The following is a 20,116-nucleotide window of genomic DNA, read 5'->3' as shown; positions in this document are numbered from 1 at the left end:
ACTTCAAATTACTATTAGAATTGAATAATAATGATTGCACTGTTTCACAATTTGGTGGAAAAGAAAAATTTGTCATTGATGTCGAAAAAAATGCATTATTACCTATAAAAGTTAGATTTGAATCTTCTTCATATTCAATTGTTCTCAAAGATGTACAATATTGGAATGCCAAAGAAGCAATCTTGGTTACGGCTTTAGTAATGTAAACATAATTATAGTTAGCATATGACCATCCATTTATTTCTGTAATTGGAGACCCTTTTTGCAGTAAAATACGCTTGAATCTCGTTGTATAAAGAAATCCAACTCCGATTGATGTAATATTCTTAGATATAACAAGTTCATTGATATAATAGTTGATATGAAATGCTTGTTGGTCTATAGCTGTAGTTTCAGGAGGAAAAGAATAACTACTTTTCTTTGGGGGTAATCTGATCAATGTTATTTTACCTTTTGTATATAGAGCTCCATAACTATCAAGCTCGAGATAATCACTTCCTTGCGGGAGGTAAATATTTGTTAAAGCATAGCAATATCGAGTGTCAATTCCACTGGTTGTTTGTAATGTAGATGGTAAATATAGATTAACAAGAGCTTTAAAGTTATAGAAGACTAACGGTTCAAATTTTGTACATCCTTCACCCACATGAATTTCTGTTATCGAAGACGAATCGCAATTTTGAGTTACTTCTTTGCCTGTAAGTGTGCCAGTTCCTTCTATATAAAGAGTTGTTTGCTGAACTTGAAAACTGAAGCACGATGCTAATGATAAGAGGTAAAACAGGTGAGATATCTAATATTTCCACATAAAAATTTTGAAAATCCGGATTGAATTTTTGAAAGGGCTCTCAAAATATTGTGACACGGAAATTCCAAGGTACTTAGTTCATTTATTCAATCAGATAAAATTATTTGAAATATTGAAACTTCTTTCAATATTTAAGAGTATTGTACATTACATCAAGGTTCTTCTATCTTATTCATTGAAAATCATTGTATGCAAGTCTTGAAAAGCACCAAATATACCATGTTGCAAGAATTGGACAGAAATCTGTCATCTAAATCAATATTTTCGTATATTAATGATAAGCTTCATCAGCAAAGACTTATACCGCTGTCAATTGAATTACTGAATTCAATCCAATGACTTAATTATGCTAATTTCTGCAACTTTGTAGTGAATATCATATTTCAACTATAAATCACTGCAGGAAAATATAATTAAAGACCAATCCATTCCAAAACAATTTTGTTGTAACAAGAGATTTATTATAAAGGAAAACACTGATGATACTTGGGCAATGCTAATTTTTTTTTGAAACATATTTGCCAGAAGCGAAGCGAAGTTATTTTTTACCCAAACCAGATCTCACATGATTGATATAGAGTAGACATGTTCAATTGCTTCAATATTTATAGTTTATTTTTTAAATTATCTAATTATAAGCATCCTTTATTAGGAGATAGTTCATGACAAAGCAAATTGACATCAATCTTCATATTCCAACAGGAGGATTAAGTTGTTAATACATCAACATGATAACCAATGTTGGAAACCTTTCATAAATTAAGAGATTTGAATTTAATTTTTATTTGTAGACTCATCCTAATACGAAATGGGCTTTATTTGTTTAAATGTCAATTATTTATTTCGATGAACAGGGAGTTATTAAAAATGAAACAGAAATTATAGTAAAACAATTAATGCATTTACGATTTTAAATGGCACAAGTTTCAAATCTGTATTTACGATTTGATTTTTAAAATGGAGTTAAAATCCCAGATTTGCTAGGGCATTTTTGATAACGATTATACATACAATTCATTGATAAGTGAAAAAGATAATTTCAAGTTTGTGGTTGAATAATAAAAATAAGTAGTATATGAGAGCGGGTTGTGTGACTTTTTTTGTAAACGTAAGAATTCATACAATATTGAACGATTTTGTATCATTTTTTTTAACATATGAAGTAAAAAATGTATGATTCTTACGGTTTTTATTCTTACGTTTTTGAATAAATCAAGATTTAAAAAATTTTCAAAAATGTAAGACATTTACACTCAGCCCATACATAATGAAATGAAATGAAATTTTTAAAAAATAAATCATTAAGAAATTAACATTAATTTTAAAATAATTTATTTTTTATCTTTTATAAAAGAAGCTATATAAAGATGATGTCAGATATTCCGCGATTAATTAAACATTGTTTAAATCATGAATGGAATCAATGAAGTCATAATCAAAGACCTCATAAACGGGGAAAAAGAAAGAAATTGAAACTAATGATTAAATGAATTTATGAAATTAATTATTTGATTCATTCTTTCTTCAATCTCTTCTATTCTTTTTGTTAAATCATCTATTTTCATTAATGAGGTGATTCGTGATTGAGGAATAGATTTCAAACTAACCACCCCTTTTATTTTTGAAATTTTGAATCCATCAACTTTAAACATTTTATTCAATTTACATGTTGTCAATTCTTCAAATAATTTTTTATTATTGGCATAATAGTCATTAAATTCTTCAACAGATGAAAAAATTTTTATTTCAGTAATTGGTTTAATAACGTTTATTTTTTGTTGAACATTAACACTTTCATTTATTTCTTCCTCCTCTGTTCCATTTATTTTTAAAATCGGTTTCATTTATGTAAGAATAAAAATTAGAATATAAGTGATGAAAATGAATTTTTTAATTAATGTTAAATCAGAGATGGCGGCAGGATTCTTTAAAAAATTATGGGATGGAATTAAGAAAGCTGCGGGTTGGGTTTATAAAAAGGTTATTAAACCTGTTGCAAACTTTTTGGCACCAGTAGCGAAAACGGCAGGAACAATCATAGGTGGAGTATTAGGTACTAAAGCGGGTAACCCGGCGATGGGAGCACAAGCGGGTAACGCAGTTGGTGGAATTGCTGAATCAATACTTAATAAAATAGGGGGTAGATAGTGGAAAAATAAATATATTTTTATCTTAGTATCGGTTGTAGTCTTTGATAAACTTTTTCTCCTTTATTTAAAATTTCTCTTATTGGGGCAGCTTTTGGTGTTATTGATTCAGCAACGTCACTAATTGCTTCTTTATTCTTAAATATCCAATTTGCTCCCTTCTTCAATGTTTCCCAAACTTTATGCGCTCCTCTTTTTACTTTATCCCACAGTTTCTTAAATATACCTGCAGCCATAGTTGATTATTTCATTAAAATTAAAAATTCATTTTCATCTTTTAATTTTGATTTTTTATTTATTAATAAATGACGACTAACTATTTAGTGCCAAACACTAAACCAATTAATGGAAATGTGTTTCATTCATTCGAAAAGATAAATGAAATATTCGCAAAGAATGACGGAAGAAGATATTATAGAGAACTTGAAAGTTCATGCTATGACTCTGATACTCCATATTTTGATGATAAACAAACTCATTTAAGAATCACAAACCCAGCTCATGATGTGAACCAATTAGGTGACACATATATTAAACGCAAAGTTAAAGTAACTCTAGTTTCAAATAAAGCTTTCACATGTGATGTCGCTTTTAAATGCATGCGTTTATTCGTTGGTTACAAATCATCAAATCAAAGCTTTATACAATTAGAAGTAGAAACCGAAAGAGGTGATGCCGGTTATCTTCAGATGGATTGTGCCCGTGAATCTTTCGCATTTGCAACATATAAACCGAAATCAGAAAGGAAAGTTAAAAAGTTTGTTCATTCGTTATATAATAATGTTCAAAAATATGATAACTCAATATGTGGTAAATATATTGACCCTTCAGAAGTTTTCAAGAGAGCAAATGAAGAAGTTGATGTCACTTTTGATATGATTATTCCGGTAAATGATTTGTTAGCATTTCAGGCGTTCGATGATTATCCAAAATCATTTGGTGATATCATTCTTAAATATTATGTTTTCAGAGATACTTTAGTATTTTGTCAGGTTGACCCGTTAAGAGTTGCTGATTTACAAAATTATGTTTATGAAAAGATAACTGATGAAAATTATGAAAAGATTATGAATCATGTTTATAAATATGATCGCAAATTCCAACAAATCGGACTTCCTACCAAATTAATTACAAGCTTAGCCGCTACATCTGCTGACGCAACAGTTGATGACGTTATTATTTCATGCATAAAGATGGAAGTTTTAGAGGATAAATGCATTACACCAGGATATGGTTTAATTGAAGAATCAGTTAAAGCAATACCACGTTTATTCAGTAAGGAAGATCCATTCATGATTCCAGCTCAACATATTGACGTTCGTTCACTAAATGGAGGTTGCATCACTCCTGAAGGTATCAGCTCTGATTTCTCATACGCTCTTCATAATGTTACAGATGTTGTGTTAACATTTCCGAAGAATGCAATGCAAAGAACAGTTTTAGAAAATCCAATGCTTCGAGGTCTTCAGGTCACTATAGATTCCAGAAACTTCCCCGATCAAGCGATGACCACAGTGGGTGACATATTCTTTACACGTATGCTTCAAGCTTCTGATTTAGATGGAGTGAATGAATGCACAGAAGAATACGAGGACTCATTAACTAGACCACTGAATGCAGATGATGGCGCGCCATTAGCTAGAACATGGAAAGACCAAACTTCATTCTTATGCACTATTCCAGTTCAACGTGATGGAGCGGGTATATTCTTTGATGGATTAGAAACTTTCAACTCACAAGTTACAGTACAAGTGAAAGCTTATCCAATCATTCAGGGTGAAAATGACACTTACTGTTCAAAGGTGACAAATCCTCCTCAGGTTTGGTTTACTAGGACTACATATTGGACATGGACACCGGATGAAGGTTTGAAATATCATCCAACAGGTACACCACCACAGTATAGAAGTTCATATGATGAAATATTGATGAATAGAAATGTTTAAAATTATAAATTTATTTTTGATTAAATGGATTTAAATTCATCCACCCCTTATGAAGAATTAGCGGGAGTATATAATACATACGTAGATGATATGATTAATGAAGCATTGAGTGATAATAGAAATGCTCTATCTAAGGAAAAATTAATGAAAATTCCATATTCTGAATGTTACTTAAATTCAATCACTGCAGCAATTGGTAAACAAAATAAAGGTAAAACATTAACGATATTAAAACAAATTATCATTATTGCTAACACTTCCCCCTATTCACATGTGTTAATTTATATCAACCGTTCAGGTTCACCTTCAGATGATACATTTGAATCTTTAAAGCATTTAATCAAAATTCCAATTATTTATTTATCACAAGAAGAAGCAGAAGATTATTTAAAAAACTTTTTAATGTATAAAGAATTATATAATACAATCAAGAAGCAAGGATTAGAGGATAAAATTATTGATAAACAACGGGATGAATTATTTGAAACACTTTCTATTTCAAATTTTGATAGAGAATTTTTGCATTCACTCATTTTTCTAGATGATGCGGTGAAATCAAAACTAATAACAAATGAGAAATCATATTTTAATCAGTTATTAACTCAATGTCGACACATTCAGTGTTCATTCTTTATGGCTGTTCAATATTTCAAAGCATTAAGCACAAACATTAAATCAAATCTATCAACCCTTTTCATTTTCAGTGGGTTTAGTCGTCAACAGTTGAACGTTATGCTTTATCAAGTGAATTTACCAATGAGCATTAATGAACTTTACACACAATATCAGCAATTAGGTGAACATGGGAAAATAATAGTTGATTTAAACAAAGGAGGTGTTAAATTTGATTAACTTTTTATAATTAATTTTTATTTTTTATTTATAATTAAACATGACAGAAATAGCAAATCTTCTACAGGTTCCATTAAAACAAGGAACAAACAAAAGGGGTGCATATAATAGAACTATGAAAGTTCCTGATGGAATGAATGAATTAGTTCATATTGTTGCTGGTCTTCAAAAAGATGTTAAACAAATGAGAAATGTTTTAACATTACCAGAAGCTCAAGCATATGCCAAACGTCATGGTCCAAATTGGGAAGCACACGAAGCAGACATTACAGGTCCAAATGGAAAACCTGATGGTATAAATGAAGTTTTCGTTACTGATGGTCAAGGTAATATTAAAGTCATAAATGGTTATAAATTAACTGTATCCGATTATCCTAAACGTAAAGCATATAATGAACGTTATCCTATGCAATTTGATGAAAATGGAAAAGCTGTTAAACAATACATTGGAGAAGGTGAAAATGGTCCAATTAATTCATACCGTCATAATCCATATTCTTATTTCAATGAAGAATTAAATGCTATTGAAGAGGGACCGGATGGATTACCACGATATTCTAACCAGTTTGATGGTCAATATGCAAATATGAGACCCGAAATTTCAGCTAAGAAATTCTTTAAAGTTGCTTTATTCGATCCAGTTTTCGCAAATGTTAAAGATGAACTTAAACAGCAATTCCAACCAATTATAGTAGCAAGAATTGCATCGGGTGCTTTATCTCAAGCATTCAAAGATTTAATTAAGAAACCATTATATCAGCAACGAGGTTTAACTTATGATTTAGTTAAGGAATCGGATAAAAGAAAATTTGAGAAATCGGATGATTATAAGAATGCAATTAATGAATATATTCGGTCTATTAATTTCGATGAAACAGCCAAAAATCAACTTCATGAACAAATACAGGGAATAATAGATTCAAAAGTTCCGGCAAAATAAAAGTTTAAATATATTTTTTTTATTCGATTATAAATGAGAAGACGTTTCACTGGTCAAAAGAACACTAACGCAAAAGCAGAGATTACGGTTGGTTATAACGTAAATGATGATAAATCACGAATTATTCAAAATGTTAAAGTTAATGTTAGCCCTGAATTAACAAGGTCAGCAACTCAACCAAATTTATTAACTCGTGATTTACCGAAGAATGAGGAGCAAAATAAAGAAGATGGAGACCCAATCATTTTATCTGAACCTGGTAAAGAACCCGTTGAAATTCCCACTTATCCAAGATACCCAGCACCTCTTTCATCAAACATCGAGAACCCATATAAAATAGACATTAATTCTGAATTAATGAAAATTTACCGTGATATAATAACTAATAATTATGATTCAATAATAAATTTAATTGACCAATCCGGTTTAATTATTTTACCTTATGAATCATTAATTCACATTATCGCCATTCTTTGTGATGTTCAAGATTCAGACGTTAAGATTCAATTTTTCATAGATGATGAGGTTTCATGCTGCGGAACAGTTGCAAAAATAAATCCTATAAAGGATATTAGCACAATTAAGATATCAAAGAACGGAACAACAACTGAACTTCATTTAACATATAATGATATTTATAATAAAATAGTTGATGAATATAAAATATCACTTGAAAAATTCTTTGTTAAGGCTATTTAATATTCAAGCATTAACATTATCGAATAATAATCCTTTGAATCATAATCAATAATAATTGACCTTTCACCAGTTTCTATCGTTTGTTTTATTTCTTTTTGTTCCCCACTATCCGGATCGGTCATTGTAATTGTTTTTGTTATAGTATCAGCTTTATCTTTAACTTCAATCTTTTTTCCATCGGGATATTTAAACCAAAATTCCAAAAATTCGATATTGTCAATCTGTTCATATTTTAATCTATCAATTACATTTTTAATACCATCTGAAAATCTTATGAAATGGTCATTATATGGGTTTGATTGAACTAAATTTGAATGAAGTGAAATATAACCTGTTGATGAATATGACATCGACTCATATTTTCTGAAAACACTAAAATTTATAACATGAATGAATTTCTTATTCGTTGAATTTATGAATTCTTGAGGTAATCTTATTCTAGTTTTATTTATCACTGGAAAATAACGCTTTACCATATTTTTAATCGTAATAAAAATGTCAATTATCAATATTATTTCGAATAATAGTTGTGAATTAAATTTAACAGTTAGCGGAATTTATAATGTTACTCTCGTTTCTGTGAGTGGTAAATTTAATCCCATTCTTTTAGACCCTTCAGATTATATATCATTTATTAAAGATGGCCATGAAAAAACGTATGATATGTATATAAATAATGTGATAACGAAATGGGATATTAACACGATTTTAAGTTATTTAAATGAATCATTTATCGTATGGTATGAAGAAAATTTTAAATCAAAACCTGATAAACTTTTTGAACTTGATGAAATAAATAACCTTATTAAATTTCCGCTGAAAATTAAATTTTGTACTCCTCATCTTCGTTTATTGTTGGGGATATTAAATTTTGAAAAAGATGTTGGGGATGTTTTGTATTCTGACACTGGTTCCAATTTCATTTTAATCAAATGTGATAAAGTTAAGACCCCGATGAGATTTTCACATCAAACATTAGACCCTAACTCTTACCCATCAATACAAAACATTTTATCCATCAACTTAAACATATTTTCTTTATCATATCCGTTTCAATTATCCGGGAATTCATTTATTCTTCATTCAAAAGATTTATCAAATATTAAATTTAGAATAACTGACCTATTTGATTGTGATTTAGAATTTATGAATGAAATATTATGGCAATTTCAAATAGAGAAAATAGCTGATGAGATAACGGATTAAATATTTATTTTTAAATCGTAATAAATGATTAAACAACAGCAACCACAACAACTTAAGACACAAAGCACCCCAGTCCTTCAAACCGTTACATACGCCACATATGCATATAATTCAAAGACGGCAGAACAAACGCAAAGGTTGAAATATGGAGATTTGGAGATAGTATTGAAAAATGACCATTTCGAATTCGTTTGCAAAGGTGGTGCAGTGATATCAAATATAAAAGAAATTTTATTTATGAATTCAAAAATTAAAGGAATAACGGATGATATAACATCAATTCCACCAGAAGAACAGAGATATTACGCATTAAATGCATTTCCTAAAGTTTTGAAGATTGGAAGATTTAATTTAAATGAGAAATTCATAGAAGGTTTCCTAAATGACATAATGAAGAAAGCAGATAAAACTTATGTTAACGATGAGTTAGAGAAGAAAGCGGATAAGGAATATGTGGCTAGTAAGTTAGAGAAGAAAGCAAATTTGGTTTATGTTGATGAAAAAGATAATGAAATTAAAGAAATGGTTGAATGGTATCATGAATGGACATCGAAGATTTTTAAAACTAAAACTGATACAGGATGGGTTTCAGGATGTTTAGACCTTAAAGCGGATAAAACTTATGTTAACGATGAGTTAGAGAAGAAAGCGGATAAAGAACATACACATAACTTCTTCTCAACTGTTGCTATAGAAAGTATTGAAGGAACGGTTGAGGGAAGTGGTGGGGATGCATTATATTATAAACCTCCTAACTTTCCACAAGGTTTAACATCGGATGAAAACATAACAACGAATAAAAAAATTAAGTGTAAAAATGTTTATATCATGAAGGATGAAAATAATGTTAAATTCACTGTTCAAGATTTATATGATAAGAAGGCAGATAAAACTTATGTTAACGAAATATACCAAAGTTTGAAAGGAACAACAAAAAATATTGAAACTATTGTTGGCGACTTTTCTGTCAATGAAGAAAATAAATATTTTAGATGGCAGTTTGTACAGTCCTTAAAAAATGGTATACGGTGGAAACTCATTCCGAAAAATAACAATGAAATGTATGTAAGCTATAAAAAGAATGATGGTGCACAAGTTAAAGTTCCATTAGACAACAACTGCTACTTAAACTTATATGAAGACGAACAAAAGGAATATTTAAGAGTTTATGAAATGGCAGATATGACATTGCCTGACCCAGCTCCAGCACCATATTATTATGACTATGGAGATGACGACAGAACACCGCATGTAGATGAACAAAAGCTAACATTATATTTAGATTATTATAGATATAAAAGATATAATGCAATAGAAAAAACGAGAATAGTATATTATTATACAGATGACAGAAATAAATATTATAGTCAAGACTTTACCTACCCTGAAAACATAAGATTATATTATAAAAAATATTCCGACACAAACCAGAAGAAACCTGAAATAGTTGCATTATATTTTAAGTTCAAAAGAGACAATCCTATAATATCTCATATGTTTGATTTAATGAACCCAGTAGGTTCTATTTATACATCTATGGATGCAAAAGGTCCTCAAGTAATGTTTGGTGTTGGTGCATGGGAACAAATAGTCGACAGGTTTTTGTATTGTGCAAACTCTTCAAAGGAAACAGGAGGTTCGAAGAAAATTAAAGAAGCAAACCTTCCACCACACACTCATACAGGAACTACAAACTTTTCTGGCGACCATAGACACTCATTAAGAGATCACCCATTATACAACTCAGAGTATGAAGCTGGCAATGACGTTTTATCTCCAGATTATAACCATTCAACAAAAAAGACTTTTCGACAAACTGAACCGGGAGGAAATCATTCACATACTTTCACAACAAATCCAACAGGCTCGGGTGAAGATTATATGCCACCATTTATGACTGTATTCGCATGGTATAGAGTTCATTGATGACAACATGACATCCTGACCTCGTTCATTTTGTTGTTGAATTCAGCAAAAATAATTTAGGTGAAGTGGTGAGATCTCACCTCTTTTTTCACCTCTTTTTTCACCTCATGCTTTTGTCATGAATGCTTTTGTCATGATTTCATCGTGAATGCTTTGTCGTTAATGATTTCATCGTTAATGCTTTTGTCAAACTTAAACGTGAATGCTTTTGTCAAACTTAAACGTTAATGCTTTATCGTTAATGACCCAAAAATAATTTAGGTGAAGTGGTGAGATCTCACCTCTTTTTTCACCTCTTTTTTCACCTCATGCTTTTGTCAAACTTAAACGTTAATGATTTCATCGTTAATGACCCAAAAATAATTTAGGTGAAGTGGTGAGATCTCACCTCTTTTTTCACCTCTTTTTTCACCTCATGCTTTTGTCATGAATGCTTTTGTCATGATTTCATCGTGAATGCTTTGTCGTTAATGATTTCATCGTTAATGCTTTTGTCAAACTTAAACGTGAATGCTTTTGTCAAACTTAAACGTTAATGCTTTATCGTTAATGACCCAAAAATAATTTAGGTGAAGTGGTGAGATCTCACCTCTTTTTTCACCTCATGCTTTTGTCAAACTTAAACGTTAATGATTTCATCGTTAATGACCCAAAAATAATTTAGGTGAAGTGGTGAGATCTCACCTCTTTTTTCACCTCATGCTTTTGTCAAACTTAAACGTTAATGATTTCATCGTTAATGCTTTTGTCAAACTTAAACGTGAATGCTTTTGTCAAGCTTAAACGTTAATACTTTTGTCAAACTTAAACGTTAATGCTTTATCGTTAATGACCCAAAAATAATTTAGGTGAAGTGGTGAGATCTCACCTCTTTTTTCACCTCATGCTTTTGTCATGATTTCATCGTTAATGCTTTGTCATGATTTCATCGTGAATGCTTTGTCGTTAATGATTTCATCGTTAATGCTTTGTCGTTAATGATTTATCGTTAATGCTTTTGTCAAACTTAAATGTTAATGCTTTATCGTTAATGACCCAAAAATAATTTAGGTGAAGTGGTGAGATCTCACCTCTTTTTTCACCTCATGCTTTTGTTATGAATTTTCTTAAGATAAATAAAACTAACTTTATTTTTATTTATTTTTTATTTTGTATAAAAGATATGATTTCAACAATCGGCACAACAACAACAACAATTCAAACAACCTCACCAAACTCGTTAGGCATGAATCCTACATCGATGTTGTTAGAGATGAAAAACTTTATTCCTTCTTCATATACTTTTGAAACAGAAATCCAGAAGATAAAGCAAGAACTTTTAACAAGTAATTTAGACTGTAGTGCGAAAGATGAATCAAATGAACAGTTGCTTTATGACATGCAGGATATTATTGACCATTTGCCTAAACTACCTGAAATCCAGCAGCAAAAACTAACTATTCCCGATTTCGACGAAATTGAAGTCAAAGTAACTGACTCAGTAGAAATTAAGAAATTCATACGTAAAGTAAATTATGAATTCCTTGGTTTTCATTGCAACCATAAAGTTATGGACAAAGATTGCGACATGGTATATAAGAACATCTCTGACCTTTACAAATCCGAAGAATTTAAGACATACGACAACTTTGTTTCATTAGTTGCAGAATGTGTTTGGGAAATAAGAGATAAAGATAGAAGAGGCAAAGTATGGAACAAACAAATAAGACCCGCTTTGTTTGAGTTAAAGAAAACCATTGACGCCTTGGTTGTTCTAGCTGGTTTTATTTCAATGTATAACGCAAAAATGAATCCACAATGTTCTAAATGTAAAGCAGCAATGAGGAAATATAACTACTCCGTCAAAGAGATAGAAAGAATGCGAAACGACTATGCAGACTTAAAGAAAGAAGCAGAAAAACCAGCAGAAAATAAAATGGACATGTTAGCATTTCTGAACAAAAACTATCCAACAGCAGAAGATTTCCTTCTGTCTGACGTCAAGAAGAAATATAAAGAGACTTTCGGCATTGTTAAAATATTCGATGTACTAAAAGAAGAAATAGAAGCTACGAAATTGTTTAGGATTTCAAATATACATCATACAATTCATGTAAAACGCTTGTGAAAAAAGAGGTGAAAAAAGAGGTGAGATCTCACCACTTCACCTAAATTATTTTTATTTCGTATGTAAGAACAGAAATGACAAACATTGAGTTTGAAACAGTTGCAAAAATAACGCTAATTTTTTTCTAAGAAAAATTTTTATTTCGTATGTAAGAACAGAAATGACAAACATTGAGTTTGAAACAGTTAGAAAGATTGACAATGACACCAAAGTGGTTAGAATTGGTGATTTAAACGTAAGATACTCAAAGAAATACAACAAATATTCTTTGTCAGACATTCTAACACCATCTGGAAAGAAAACAAAGGACTGGGTTAGAATTGCTTCTACTCAGAAAATTTTGACAAGAAATCCTGAGCTTATGATATCAGTAAGATTCTATGGAACTACAGCATATCTCATCGACAAAAGTCTTATACCGATAATTCTTCTATGGATTGACCCAGTTGTTGGATATAACTTCATAACTTATGGTTCATTCGATACGGAACGTTGCAGTGAAGGCTTACTTTACATCGTTCAGAAACCGAAGGACTTCAATACAAAGAGATATAAGATAGGAAGAACATATAATATAACTCAAAGATATGACTCTACAGTCAATAGAGTCAAGGTTGTGTTCGTTAATGATATGAGAGCTGCTGAAACAGAACTACTTGAAAAGTTTGAGAAAATGTATGGTGCTCCCACGAAAGGTAAAGAAACGTTTGAAGTAGATGAGATAGATAAAGCTATAAAATTATTTGACGAAGTTGCTGAAAAATACATGTAAAGACAGTAATGACAACATCAGAGAACACAACAACAGTTATAGTCCATGAAGCTATAAATGAAGAATATGAGTACAAACAGTATGACAAATCATTATTTTTGGTGAAAATTCATGAGGGTGAAAAAAAAGGTGAAAAAAGAGGTGAGATCTCACCACTTCACCTAAACATTATTTTGGGTCATTTACACTCATTACGTTTAAGTTTGACAAAAGCATTCACGATGAAATCATGACAAAAGCATTAACGTTTAAGTTTGACAAAACCATTAACGATGAAATCATGACGATAACATCATATTTGGTGAAAATTCATGAGGGTGAAAAAAGAGGTGAGATCTCACCACTTCACCTAAACATTATTTTGGGTCATTTACACTCATTACGTTTAAGTTTGACAAAAGCATTCACGATGAAATCATGACAAAAGCATTAACGATAACATCATGACAAACCATTAACGATAACATTACGATAACATTCACGTTTAAGTTTGACGATAACATTCACGTTTAAGTTTGACGATAACATTCACGTTTAAGTTTGACAAAAGCATTCACGATGAAATCATGACAAAAGCATTCACGTTTAAGTTTGACGATAACATTCACGTTTAAGTTTGACGATAACATTCACGTTTAAGTTTGACAAAAGCATTCACGATGAAATCATGACAAAAGCATTAACGATGAAATCATTGACGATAACATTACTGATAACAAAATTTTATTTTTATATAAATGGACACCCCACAAGCTCAAAATTTACCACGAATCATAACAAGGGAGGAAATGATAAAAATGATGCAAAAACTAATTAAAAACAACAACAAACCACAAAAACTGAGAAGATGTGGTTATGCAGTAATGATGGAAAGAAGAACCCAGAAGGGTTCGGGAAACCATTGACGGAAGAGGAATAAAAATTAAATTTGGATTGAGTTTAAAAATTCATCTTTATTAAATTCATCCCTTCCAATCAATTTATTTATTCTATTAAATTCTTTTATTTTTGCTTCACTCAGTTTAAGGATTGAACGGTAAGTTTCTAATTTTTCTATTATTTCTTTCCTCTCTTTATCGTTTTCAACCCCACCACATTGCGGCTTCTTTTTGTAATAGCATATTTTTGATTTAATTTTGTTTAGTTTCTTTTTATATTCATCGTCTGGACTCTTGGATGCTTCGTTGTCACTCATTTCTTACGAAATAAAAAAAATTAAATATTATTTAAATATAATGGAGTAATAAAATAAATCGGAATTTCTATTAATTTATTGTTAACCTCAACTAATGCATTACCGTTAATATATCTAACAAATTCAGCTATTGTGTCAAATCTTCGTCTTCTTTTTGTCATTGATTTATCAGTTTTTCCATAATCGAGATGAATCAAAACTTTATCCCCTTGTTTAAAATTCATGAGCCCCGAATTAATTTGTTCATGTTTAACATCATTTAACCTTTCCATTTGCTTTCTAATATATTCCCATTCTTTTGAAATATCATTTTTCATTTCCACTGGTTTCATGTTTATAGTTCTATGCCATGAATTATTGTAATAATATACTAACTGCTGTATGATGGAGTCATGATTTCCATCCCAGTATATCTGACCGTTAACCCTAACGCATCTCTAAGAGTTCTCATTACCGCATCAACTATTTTATTATGAAACGTATATGGAGAGGATGAAAAGAAAAAATTAATTTGTGGGAAATAATGAGCCATAGCTGCCTGAAATCCTTTATCGCCATCACCCCTTATATTATCTACTCTTTCATGATCTAGTAAGTATTGTATAGCTCTCTTCCTGTTCTGTTTTCCCTTTCACTGGAATGCAATATAAATATCTAGTGTTAATGTTAATGGCAAATAAATAAGTAACGTTTCCCTTTGAATATTCCAGATGATCGATTTCGTATGAATATGGATATGGTGCAAATGAAGGGCGACCAAATTTTTCCTTTAACGGTTGAATTTTCAGGTCAATTGGTTTATTTAATATCTTGAAATCCTTTTTAAAATCTTTTTGCTTCTTTAATGTTTGAAATGGATATAATAAAGTGAATGATGAAGGATTAACTGAAGGAGGAGGAGGTACTGTCGTTGGAGGTTTAATTTTATCCGCTTTGATTTTGGATGATGAAGTTTTGGATTTCATTCCTCCTTTCATTAATTCTGGATGTATTCTATTCATTTGTTTTAAATATACTGTATATAAAGGTTTGATATACTTTCCAGCTTCGAGTTTATGTTGAAGGATGAATTCTAAAAGTTGATCTTCATTTAAAAGTTGGGCTGAATATGGTTTAACTAATGAATCATAAATTAAAGCTTGTGCATCATTTATGGTCTGAAGGACCCGGGCGTTTTGTTCCTTTTGTTTTTGCGGCTCAGGATTATATAATTTATATAATTCATCAATATCTTCTTCTGTTAATACTTTATTTTTGAAATCTTTCAATTGTTTAAGTTGTGATTTAGTTTTTCCCTTTGAATATTCATTATTTTCGATTTTGTCTTTAATTTTAGAAATTATTCTATCATGATATTTCAAAATTTCATTTTTATAATACGGATAATAATAATCCATATCATCACCCGTTATATATGGATCATGTTTTTGGAGATATGATTTTAAGTCATAATAAGTAAGAAAATTTTGATTAAATACTAAATCATCAATTAAAATTTTTAAATCTACATTATCCATTTATATAAAAATAAAATAAATGTTTAAGGGTGCCCACCTCTTTGATCAAGTATCAAAACCATTATTAACGGTTCCTTTTGTCTCTTCTGTGGCATTTTATTAAAAATAAAATTTAAAATTGTATTAAATAAATGGCATACAACATCCATTTTCACAACATACAGCCTTAGTGTGTGCTCCTGTTAATGCAGTTTTACCGATTGTTAAGCGAGTCATCGACCTGTTTTTAAGTTGTAAATTAATATTTTGACCATCAAATATCACTTTATCATTTATTATATCCAAATAATTTTTAGGTGTTAATTGTTTATTTTGTCGTAAACTAACACCTTTCATTTTTTGTGCAATCTTTTTAAAATCACTTCCATCAATTGAACCGTTGAATGATGTATAACACTTAGGGCATAAAGCAACCATGTTATCACCTTGTTTCTCAATTGCTAAACCCAATAACTTCTTCTCATGTGCTTTTTCTTCAGCTTTATTCTTTAATTTAGGTTTAAATTTCTCATCAAAACAGAAGAAATCAAATGGTGCGAATTTGAAAATGTTTTTATCATAAAATTGTTTATCAGTAACAATTGCTTGAAATGCTTGAGTGTTAGGAAGATTTGGGTCGCCAGCGATTGCCCAATAAGATGAATCAGTATCACCTTCAATGAAATGAAAACGATTAACATTCATGCATTTATACATAAAATCATAAATGAAAACCAAATACCAGTATTTTGCGTTATCTAAAGTGAAGAATGCCTCTTGTAAACATGTATCACATCTATAAAATCTATCTTTGAGCATCACTTGATATGTATCCTCTCCTATTTCTCTTATGTTTTTAAACTTATTTGACATACATGCAACGCGTGCCTTCTGTGCATTCATTATTTTAGTCTTTGTGTAATTTTGTGTATTCATTGCATCGTAACCATATGATCCATTAAGTGAAATCTTGCAAAATAAACTTTTTCCTTTATTTCCTTTTAATTCAGCCTTTTGTCTTTCGTTCATAAATTTGTTCGCAAATTCATTAAAACAAGTGTTTTTCGTAAATGTTAAAATTGATTGAATATCATCGATGATAAAATGAAATCTGTCGATTAGATACCATAGATAATAAGAAGAAAATGGTTGATATTGGTTGTGTGTTGATGCTAACTGAGTTAATTTTCTTTGTTTCTGGTCAACCGGTAAATTGTTTGATTTCATGTAATTATACATAAAACTGCCAATTGTTTTTTCATCTGTGATAATATCTAAGTTTCTTATTATCGGTAAAAAGTTTATGTAATCATTAATGTATTTTTCATCAATGTGACCCTTTACTTCAGCCACGAATAAAGTATTTTTTTTCTTAATTATTCCCAGTGCTTTTGCTTTCTTTGTTGCTGTATCACAAATGATAACACCATTCAATCTTCCCGGCATATACATTTTATGGTCAGTATATTGAATGAAATCATGAGGATTAGATGAAAATGATGAAGGATATAATGAATTAAAATCAACACCAACGAAATGAGTCATAATGTTGGTGGTGTCCTCATTTGATACAGTTTTAGTTTCTGGATTATATGAAAGTTTATTAATGTGCGTGATTCCTTTAAGATTAACACGATGTTGAACATTTGATAGACCACCAGTAACTCCATTACGGAGAATGTGATAAGCTTCAACCGAATCTAAAGTCATTGGTAAATTATTTTTTAATGCATAATTTCTTAAATTGATTCTTAAACGTTGAACATCTTCATCTTTATTTGATTTCACGACATTGCAATAACAATACATTAACTGACAATTTCCTTTAGTATGTGGTTTTTCATTATCGATTCTATCCAATGTTGGTTTATTTGCATATGTAAACACTTTACCACACATTTTACATTTAGATGAAAGGATTAAATCGTGATAGTATTGAAAATCATCCATTGAAACATTATTTTTAGTATCTCTTTCTGCTTTTTCATCTTGTTTCTTATATGATTCAATTTTATATTTCCAATACTTTTTCGTTAATTCAAAACTTGATTCTATCTCTTCCTCAGGATATTTTTCATTAGGATTAAAGTCTTTATATGCTAAAGCGTAACGAATCATTGAAGCATTCGATGATAAAGAAAGATTATGAAGCATGTCAATTTTATAAACAAATGTTTCTTCAATTATTTTATCAATTAGGTCAATCATAATTTCAACATCTTTATTGCAATAATGAATAAAATATTCTAATCTATTCTTAAAATTTTTAGCATCATTGAGATATATTTGATAATCACTATCTGATATAGTTTCTTGAGTTAATGCTGAATAAAATGAATCTTGAGTGAATGGTTCCTCTTTATATAATTCTTCTTCGTAATTTTCCCACGTGATGAATTGATAAGGGAAAAAGGATTTAACACGTGATTTATTGTTTCCGAAATCTTGAGTGAATTGGTCTAATGTTCCACCCGCTATATAATTTCTGATGTCAATAAATCTCAATTCATATGGAACGTTTGATTTCTTTACAATGATTTGCTTAAATTGTGAAGATGAACCCAGCATTGATTTTATTTTCCATTTTGCAGTGTTTAAATCATGAAGAATTAAATTTAAATCAAACTTTCCCGAATTAAAACCTATGATATTCACTTTATTGAATTCCCCATCTAGAAGTTCTTTAAATGCTTCCTTCTGTTTTTCATTTAATGTTTGCGACTTCAATAATTCATTGTATTGTTCAATATTTGATTTAGCAACTAATGAACAGGTTGAAAATAAAAACTCAATCCAATCAGAAATAAAAGAATCACTCGAAGTTAAGCAAAAATTCTTCGTATATGTTTTATCGTTTAATTTAACCGTTGATGATACCATGAATGGTTTTAAGTAAGCGTTCAAAGTTGCACACTCAGAAAGTTGTAGTTCTTCTTTAGTCTCTAATGTTTCAAAGTCAAAAGTAATATAATATCTTGTCGGTTGATAATATTCCTGTAAATTATGAGCTAATAACCACTGATATATCTTCTGTTTCGTAATATGTGGTGCATATGGTTGCTGTGTCTTTTGCAACTGAACGTCTTGAATTAATCTCCCATTATTTTCTTTACATTTCTCACAATGCTTTAAAAATCTTCTTTGGTTTTTCCTTTCTGGATCATCACGGATAGAATAAACTTCTTCTTTACAATAAGGACAAACTTTATAGCCAGTGAGTGCTTCAACGTCTGTTATTCTGTCAGCGTGAAGTTTTCCACATGGACTCTGTGTTAATAAAATATTTACTGTTTCAAATTCTGGATCTATCATTATTGTTTCCACTAATGGAAAGTCTACCTTATTTATGTCCACGTCTTCTGGTTGAGGATCACAATAATAGAAATCAATATTAACATTTAACATTCTCGCTAATCTCTCACTTTCTGATGAAATGTCAAACCCGTCATACGCATCTATTGTTTCATTTAAATAGCTTCTACGAGTTTTAGGATTAACACCATCAGGAATGTTATAAAAGCGTTTAAATAACCTTTTACCTTCTGCTCTAATTTGATTATCATTCATTTTAGCTGTTCCGTTTTTGTTCATTTATGTAAGAATAAAAATAAACTTTATTTTTCAAAGCCCATAAAATGAATTAAGAATACATAAATTTTTATCATCTGCGACGTGACGAATACATTTTAATTTACTCAAGAATGTGTACCCTGATACATTAAATCTAATTCCTGTCTTATTTAATTTCACAACTTTGAAAAGGAATGTATGAATAGCTATAAAATGATGAGAAGATGTTTTATGGGTTGCTTCCATTTTTTCTGAAATAAATGAATAAATATAATGCTTATACGTTTTCATATTTTTTATGTTCTTAATAACGAATGGTATAGACCTTTCCACTTCGTCTTCCTTCGGTGCTGTTCTTTCATATGAAACATTGTTGGTATCTTCAACAATGAAACCACAATCACACAAAATTTTATAGGTTCCAATGGTTTCTTTTGATATTTTATCTAATA

At 30.1% G+C, this 20,116-nt stretch overlaps 9 protein-coding genes and 1 pseudogene across 10 annotated transcripts, besides 1 other annotated feature; 6 read left to right on the top strand and 4 right to left on the bottom strand.

Moving 5' to 3' along the window:
• Positions 1 to 2,975: 2,975 nt before the first annotated feature.
• TVAGG3_0218160 (uncharacterized protein) lies at positions 2,976 to 3,191 on the bottom strand (the record flags this gene model as incomplete). Its single annotated transcript, XM_001297423.1, has 1 exon — positions 2,976 to 3,191. One exon carries the CDS (start codon positions 3,189 to 3,191, stop codon positions 2,976 to 2,978), a length of 216 nt encoding a protein of 71 aa, XP_001297424.1.
• A 69-nt stretch (positions 3,192 to 3,260) lies between these two features.
• On the top strand, positions 3,261 to 4,051 carry TVAGG3_0218150 (uncharacterized protein; the record flags this gene model as incomplete). Its single annotated transcript, XM_051226885.1, has 1 exon — positions 3,261 to 4,051. A coding segment is annotated over one exon (791 nt), but the record flags the coding sequence as incomplete, so codon positions are not given.
• Positions 4,052 to 5,051: 1,000 nt separating this feature from the next.
• Positions 5,052 to 13,510: a mobile genetic element.
• TVAGG3_0218140 (uncharacterized protein) lies at positions 6,340 to 6,693 on the top strand (the record flags this gene model as incomplete). The annotated part of the gene is made up of 1 exon (XM_051226884.1): positions 6,340 to 6,693. The coding sequence occupies one exon, from the start codon at positions 6,340 to 6,342 to the stop codon at positions 6,691 to 6,693; it is 354 nt and encodes a 117-aa protein (XP_051111870.1).
• On the top strand, positions 6,727 to 7,322 carry TVAGG3_0218130 (uncharacterized protein; the record flags this gene model as incomplete). Its single annotated transcript, XM_051226883.1, has 1 exon — positions 6,727 to 7,322. A coding segment is annotated over one exon (596 nt), but the record flags the coding sequence as incomplete, so codon positions are not given.
• Positions 8,623 to 10,524, top strand: TVAGG3_0218120 (phage tail repeat-like family; the record flags this gene model as incomplete). Its single annotated transcript, XM_001297709.1, has 1 exon — positions 8,623 to 10,524. The coding sequence occupies one exon, from the start codon at positions 8,623 to 8,625 to the stop codon at positions 10,522 to 10,524; it is 1,902 nt and encodes a 633-aa protein (XP_001297710.1).
• On the top strand, positions 11,687 to 12,631 carry TVAGG3_0218110 (organellar and viral DNA polymerase type B; the record flags this gene model as incomplete). Its single annotated transcript, XM_001297710.1, has 1 exon — positions 11,687 to 12,631. One exon carries the CDS (start codon positions 11,687 to 11,689, stop codon positions 12,629 to 12,631), a length of 945 nt encoding a protein of 314 aa, XP_001297711.1.
• On the top strand, positions 13,065 to 13,403 carry TVAGG3_0218100 (organellar and viral DNA polymerase type B; the record flags this gene model as incomplete). The annotated part of the gene is made up of 1 exon (XM_001300978.1): positions 13,065 to 13,403. A coding segment is annotated over one exon (339 nt), but the record flags the coding sequence as incomplete, so codon positions are not given.
• Positions 13,511 to 14,618: 1,108 nt separating the features above from the next.
• On the bottom strand, positions 14,619 to 16,115 carry TVAGG3_0218080 (annotated as a pseudogene). The gene has a single exon. A coding segment is annotated over exon 1 (1,497 nt).
• Positions 16,116 to 16,279: 164 nt separating this feature from the next.
• On the bottom strand, positions 16,280 to 17,123 carry TVAGG3_0218070 (DNA/RNA polymerases family; the record flags this gene model as incomplete). Its single annotated transcript, XM_051226882.1, has 1 exon — positions 16,280 to 17,123. A coding segment is annotated over one exon (844 nt), but the record flags the coding sequence as incomplete, so codon positions are not given.
• Positions 17,124 to 17,617: 494 nt separating this feature from the next.
• On the bottom strand, positions 17,618 to 19,685 carry TVAGG3_0218060 (DNA/RNA polymerase superfamily; the record flags this gene model as incomplete). Its single annotated transcript, XM_051226881.1, has 1 exon — positions 17,618 to 19,685. A coding segment is annotated over one exon (2,068 nt), but the record flags the coding sequence as incomplete, so codon positions are not given.
• Between the last annotated feature and the right edge of the window lie 431 nt (positions 19,686 to 20,116).

The sequence above is a fragment of the Trichomonas vaginalis genome, chromosome IV, assembly GCF_026262505.1.
Source record: "Trichomonas vaginalis G3 chromosome IV, whole genome shotgun sequence".
Taxonomy (NCBI): Eukaryota; Parabasalia; order Trichomonadida; family Trichomonadidae; genus Trichomonas; species Trichomonas vaginalis.
The sequence above is the reverse complement of the archived record's forward strand: the minus strand, read 5'-3'. Positions and strand labels throughout refer to the sequence as shown.